Raw genomic sequence first — 6,244 nt, 5'->3', positions numbered from 1 at the left:
CCCTCACAGGTAACGGGGCCCTCACAGGTAACACTCACCCTCACAGGGGTAACACCCACCCTCACAGGTAACACCCCCCCTCACAGGTAACACCCACCCTCACAGGGGTAACACCCACCCTCACAGGTAACACTCACCCTCACGGGTAACACTCACCCTCACAGGTAACACCCCCCCTCACAGGTAACGGGGCCGGAGCAGCCGCTCTGCTCCGCTCAGGAGGGTGGATCAGCCTCCTCCCCCTGCCCTTTCCCTGTTCTTCAGAGCGGGCACAGCCCCGCTGAGGCCCCTGCCCCCCCTTGCCCGTGCCCAGCTCACGTTGAGGTAGCGGCCCAGGTTGCCCTCGAGCTTGGCATCGATGATGTAGCAGTTCTCCTCCCCGTCGTAGAACTGCCGGGTGCTCCGGCGCACGGGCCCCGCGCTCTCGCCCTTGTCGCCCGCGGCCAGCGGGGTGGATTTGATGGCGATGCCGTGGGTGGATTTCAGGGCGAAGCCCCGGGTGGATTTCACAGCCACCTGCCTCTTCACGGGACCTGCCACGACAGGGCAGCTGCCAGAGGAGGAACCCCCAGCCCTGCTCATCCCCCCCCTTCCCGCTCCACTCAGGGGTAACGAACCCCGGCGGGGATGCGCCTCACATCCGGGACACCGCCCCGGGACGGCTCCTGGAATCCGCCCAGCCCGGCCTCACACCCACCAGGAGCCTCACAGTTGCTTTTTCTCACGATCCCCCAAAAAAACCTGGGCTTGAGGGCGAGATTTTGCAGTTTTGTCTCTAAAACCCCGCGGGGAAGGTCCGGCCTGGGCCGTCGGGTGCAGCAGGAGCAGACGCGCCGCGCTCGGCGCTGCCGTGGCCTCGCGAGCCCTTCCCGGTGCTCTCCAGCCAAAACTCCCCATCCTCAGCCCTCGTCTTCCCCCTCACCTGACCCAGACGAGAGGTTTTTCTTGTCCTCGCCCTCCTCCTCCTCAGAGCCCGAGGAGATGGTCTGGATGTCGTCGCTGTCGTTGGCGGTGCCCGGGACCTGCCCCGCCAGGACCTGCCCGTTCTCAACGTCACTGTCGGTGCTGCTCGACAGTGTCAGCACGTCCTGAGGGCAGGAACAGCTCCTGAGCCACATCCAAGCCTCCCTTTTCCCCAGGAACACTGAGCTCTCTTACCCAGCACACACACCCCCCCGTGCTCCAGGACATCCTTTGGAAGGGGATCCCACCCGTGGACATCGCGATGGGAATACAGCGGGACGGGCACCCCATCCCACAGGTCAGTGTTTGGAACAGCCGTGGGATTTTGGGGGGCTGGGGAGTTCTGCAGCACCCAAAATGCCAGAGCTTGGGATCCTGGAGCATTCGGTGCTCTGGGATTTGAAAAGAAGGGAGAAGACCCCTAAAAACAAGGATTGTCCCCAGGTGGCTCTGCCAGGTGTGCAAACCAAGGTGCTCCATCCCACTGGAACAGAGCCCAAATTCCACACTCTCTTTTTTTGGGGGGGGTTTCAGATCCAAGAAACACTCCCCACAATCCAAAGGACACCAACTGCCCCCCAGGAAATTTCAGGGACAACCACAAAGCCGGGAACAGAAACAACAAGAAAACCACCCAAACTGAGGTTCGGGGTCGTCACGGAGCCGGTTCCGGGGGGAAGGGGCAGAGCCAGGTCCCTCTCCCAGCCCGGGGATCCCTCTCCCAGCCCAGGGGGCCCTCTCCCAGGCTGGGGGGCCCTCTCCCAGCCCTGGGGTCCCTCTCCCAGCCCGGGGGTCCCTCTCCCAGCCCTGGGGTCCCTCTCCCAGCCCGGGGGTCCCCCTTACCTCACTGGAGGCCTGCAGGGAGAGGGAGCGGCGCCGGCTCTGCAGCAGCGCCGTGCGGCTCAGGGGCCGCCGGATCCCCTCCAGCTTCGGGGGGCAGGGGTTGTACCCGTACCTCCTGCCAGGGATGCTCAGCCTGTGGGGCCAGGACAACAAGGGGTCACGCCTGGGCTTCCGTGGGGAGCGTCCACAGGCCAGGCAGGGACAGGAGAACAGCGGTTCAGGAATCTTACCCCGTAATTTTGGTTGGCTCTTCAGGTTCCTGCAGGGGGGGGAGGAGGAGAGAAGATTAAAATCTCTCCCTTTTGGAGTTCTCTCCCGCCTTTCTATGGAACTGCTCCCCAAAATGCCAGCCTGGGAGTGAGACACCCCCTGTCTCCACGCTCAGGGTGACAGCCAGGGACACCCAGCCCAGGGGTGCCCACAGGTCTCTTCTCATGCCCCACATGGGGGGATTCCTGGTGTGCCTGCCCCATCCAGGGGGATCCTCCCCTCCCTGGAGCAGGGGGTGGGCAGAGACCCCTCCATGTCCCTGTTGTCCCTGTCCCTCTGTCCCCAGGCAGGACATTCAGCTCTGCTCACATCAAGGGACTTCCATGGCCTCTTGTGCCACAAATTCTCTTCCTGGCAGGGGAAAAGCACCTCCCTATCCCAGCACAGGAGCCAGGGAAGCTGGACACGGGAACATCCAACAGCCCCACAGTCCCCCTGTACCTGAGCACATCCCTCTATCTCCTCATCCAGGCCACCCAGGCAGGATCTCCCACTCCCACACCTCTGTGTCTCCTCATCCAGGCCTCCCAGGCAGGATCTCCCATTCCCACCTCTCTCCCTTCCATCATTCCTCGGTGCCCTTTGCCTCTCTCACTCCCACGTCCCTCCCTCACCTCCTTCTTGGCTGCCTTCATCTCTCTGTTCATCTCTCCCGGGGTGGGAACACATCCCTTCTCCCTCTCCCCGGGGTTCTCCACTTTCACAGGTTTGGTTTCTCCCGCCTCGCGGAAGGACGAGCTGCTGTCGCCGTCCTGGAAGCCCTCGGCCATGCTGTTGGAGCTCAGCCACGAGGCCACCTTGTTCTTGGAGCTCTCCTCCGACACGGGCAGCTTGCAGGGGGCCGCCAGGGCCTCGTCGTGGCCGAGGGGCCGGGTGAGCCCCGAGTCCTTGGAGGCCGTTTCCGAGAGGCCGCCGTCCCTCTGGCCGCGCGTCTGCCGGCGCGTGGCGTAGCTGCGCAGCACCGAGCTCGCGTGGAAGTTCTCGTCCTTGCCGAAGTTGTCGTCGGAGCTGTCCTCGTTGGACTCCTCGGGCTCCTCCGTGCCCGTGTTCTCCTCGTCGTCGTCGTCCTTCAGGTCCACGCCGCTGTTGTCCGAGGAGCACTTGGCGTCACTCTCGTAGCCCTCCTTGAAGTTCTCCACGCTCTCGATGTGGTCCAGGTTGGCGAAGTACTCGTCCCCCATCTCCAGCCCCTCTTTGTCGGCGAAGTCGTCCGTGAGGATCTTCCCTAAGGGCGACAGGAAAGTCGGGGTGAGTTTTCCCGGGATGGCAATTCCCTGGGAGCTCATCTTCATCCTCTCCAAAGCTCGCTGAGGAGAAAACAGGAATGATGTCGCCTCACTCCAAAGCTGGGCTGGGGAAAGGACAATGTAGCCCTGACAAGCGACAGGACAAAAGCCTGAGGCGTGTGGTTGACCGAAAATCAAGGTTTTCACCCCAGAAATCTCTACAGAGCAGCTCCAGTGGAGCCTCAGAAGGGCTGGAGGGGCCGGTGGAGCAGAGAGGGAACTCCACAGCCACGGAATCAGGGCAGCAGCAGCTCCGGCCGTGCCCGTGGGCGGCTTCATTTCAGAGCCAACACCAACCCTGCGCAACTTCTGCATTTCAGGGGCTCTGCTGGGAGGAGGAAGCAGGGCTGGGCCGGGGCTGGGTCACCCCAGGGACAGCTCAGGGGCCCAGCGTGTCCTGTGACACCGGCACTGCCACCCCGAGGGCTCTGCAGTGCCCTGTGCCAGCGCTGGGCAAGTTCACCTGCTCAGCTTTCACCTTCCTGCCCCTGAAACGGGCACAGCAAGAGCTTCACAGCCCTTCTGCTGGGCTTTGGAATCAGGGAATCGTGCAGGTTGGAAAAGCCTCCAAGATCGAGCCAACCATCCCCTCAGCACTGCCAAGGCCACCAGTGAACCACGTCCCCACGTGCCACATCCACAGGGCTCTGATCACTTCCAGGGACAGGGACTCCACCACCTCACTGGGCAGCCTGGGCCAGGGCCTGACCACCCCTTCCATGAAGAAACTTTCCTGAATATCCAGCTTAAACCTCTCGTGGAAACTTGAGGCTGTTTCCTTTTGTCCTGTCCCTTGTTCCCTGGGAGCAGAGACCAATCCCCCCCTGGCTCCCCCCTCCTGTCAGGGAGTTGCAGAGAGCGAGAAGGTCCCCCCTGAGCCTCCTTTTCTGCAGGCTGAGCCCTCCCAACTCCCTCAGGAGCTCTCCAGCCCCTTCTCCTGCTGCTCCAGCCCCTTCCCCAGCTCCGCTCCCGCCTCTGACCACACCCTTTTCCGAGGGAAGAGGTTCCCACGTGCCAGGTGAGTTCCCACCTGCGTAGATGCAGACGAAGGAGCCCTTGGCGATGTCATCGAGGCAGCGGATGCCCCAACCTTTGTTCTGGGTCTTGAAGAGCTGCAGCCGGACCTGGAGGCCGTGCTGGACCAGGCGGTTGGTGCACATGTTCACGTTGCACTTGCACCTCTTGTTGCACTCGTAAACGCTGGAAGAAAGGAGAAGGGTGACAAATTCCAGGGTAAAGGAACATCCCAGAGGTTGGTGAGGTTGGCAGCGCTGGGGTCACGCACAGAGAGCCCAGAGGACCAGGCTTGGAGCAACCTGGTCTAGTGGAAGGTGTCTCTGCTCATGGTCTCAATGATCTTTAAAAGGTCCCTTTCAACCCAAACCATTCCGTGACCAGCACAAGAACCAAGACCAGAGGCAGGCTGTCACATCTGTGCCGATCTCTGGGATAAATTCCCTCTCTGATGGCAGCTGGGGTTGGCACCTGGGCGGGCAGGAGGCCCTGGCTCTGCTCACCCCGTGGGCAGACATTCCTCCAGCCGCTTGTACTGGTAGCCTGAGTTGGGGTTGATCTGCCCCCCGGGGGTGCAGCCGCTCGCCTGGATCGTCAGCTGCTGACAGGCACACTTGGACCTGCAGGGAGACACGGGAGAAACCACAGGTCACAGCTTCCACATCACTTCTGGAGACAGGGAAAGAAATCCCATCTTCAGGCAGAGATGAGCACGCAGGGCTTGACCTGGAATCAAACCAAGACAAGCTGTGGATTCCTCATCCTGGGAAGTGGTCAAGGCCAGGTTGGATGGGGCTTGGGGCAACCTGGGATAGAGGAAGGTGTCCTTGCCCGTGACGTAGGGTGGGACTGGACGATCTTTAATGTCCCTCCCAACCCAAACCACTCCGTGATTCCACGAAACCTGAGCTGCACGGATTTAACTCCCAGAGCAGATCCACCTCGGGGTGCTCCCGGGCAGGTCACAGAGTCCCAGCACACCCCCCCCTCAGCCACGAGGAGCCACCTACTTGTCCCTGCAGCCGTCCCTGCAGTCGCAGCCCACGAGGAACTCCCAGCTGGTGTTGATGAAGACCCCCTTGCCGGGGATCCTCTCCTTGCTGTAGGCCACCTGCGGGGGCGGCGTGCTGTCGATCTCGTTGACGCAGGACAGCGGCACGTCCTCCCTGCCCTTGGTGATGTCGGCGATGTAGTAGTAGGGCTTGTAGGGCTGGAACTTGCGGTCCACCAGCACGTAGGGGTCGAGGCAGAACATCTCCAGGAACAGGAAGTCGCAGTCCGTCTCGAAGAGGTAGCGCTCGATCTCCTGCATGGAGCGCAGGCACAGCCCGCAGGGCGTCTTGTAGAGCACGTGGAAGCCCATCTTGCGGTTGACGCGGCGCCGCGCCGTCATGCGGCGGAAGTCGTAGAGCAGCGGGATGAGCAGCGGGTTGCGGCTGCGGTACTGGTCGGCGCGGATGGGCCGCACGCGGGACAGGCAGGCGTAGCTGCACACGTGGGGCAGGAAGAAGAGCTTCTCCAGAGGGGCCCGGTAGGACGGCTCGCTGGGGACGCGGTCCAGCATCCCGTGGAAGGGCTGCACGGCGCCGGCGGGGACGCTGCGCGGGGAAGGGATGGGGAGAGGGGTTAGGGGAGAGCAGGGTGGGGGACAGGAGCACAGTGTGCCCAGAAGGGATGGGGAGAGGGGTTAGGGACAGGAGCACGGTGTGCCCAGAAGGGATGGGGAGAGGGGTTAGGGACAGGAGCACGGTGTGCCCAGAAGGGATGGGGAGAGGGGTTAGGGGAGAGCAGGGTGGGGGACACGAGTATGGTGTGCCCAGAAGGGATGGGGAGCAGGGTGGGGGGGACACAAGCACAGTGTGTCCAGA

At 62.6% G+C, this 6,244-nt stretch overlaps 1 protein-coding gene across 1 annotated transcript; it reads right to left on the bottom strand.

The window, feature by feature from the left end:
* Positions 1 to 214: 214 nt before the first annotated feature.
* Positions 215 to 5,988, bottom strand: LOC113941185 (histone-lysine N-methyltransferase SETDB1-like; the record flags this gene model as incomplete). The annotated part of the gene is made up of 8 exons (XM_027632340.1): positions 215 to 533; positions 923 to 1,088; positions 1,807 to 1,939; positions 2,037 to 2,065; positions 2,691 to 3,301; positions 4,393 to 4,562; positions 4,880 to 4,996; positions 5,387 to 5,988. Coding segments are annotated over 8 exons (2,133 nt in total), but the record flags the coding sequence as incomplete, so codon positions are not given.
* Between the last annotated feature and the right edge of the window lie 256 nt (positions 5,989 to 6,244).

Source organism: Corapipo altera, unplaced genomic scaffold, assembly GCF_003945725.1.
Source record: "Corapipo altera isolate COAL_440 unplaced genomic scaffold, ASM394572v1 131737, whole genome shotgun sequence".
Lineage (NCBI taxonomy): Eukaryota > Metazoa > Chordata > Aves > Passeriformes > Pipridae > Corapipo > Corapipo altera.
This window is presented reverse-complemented; position numbering and strand designations above follow the sequence as displayed.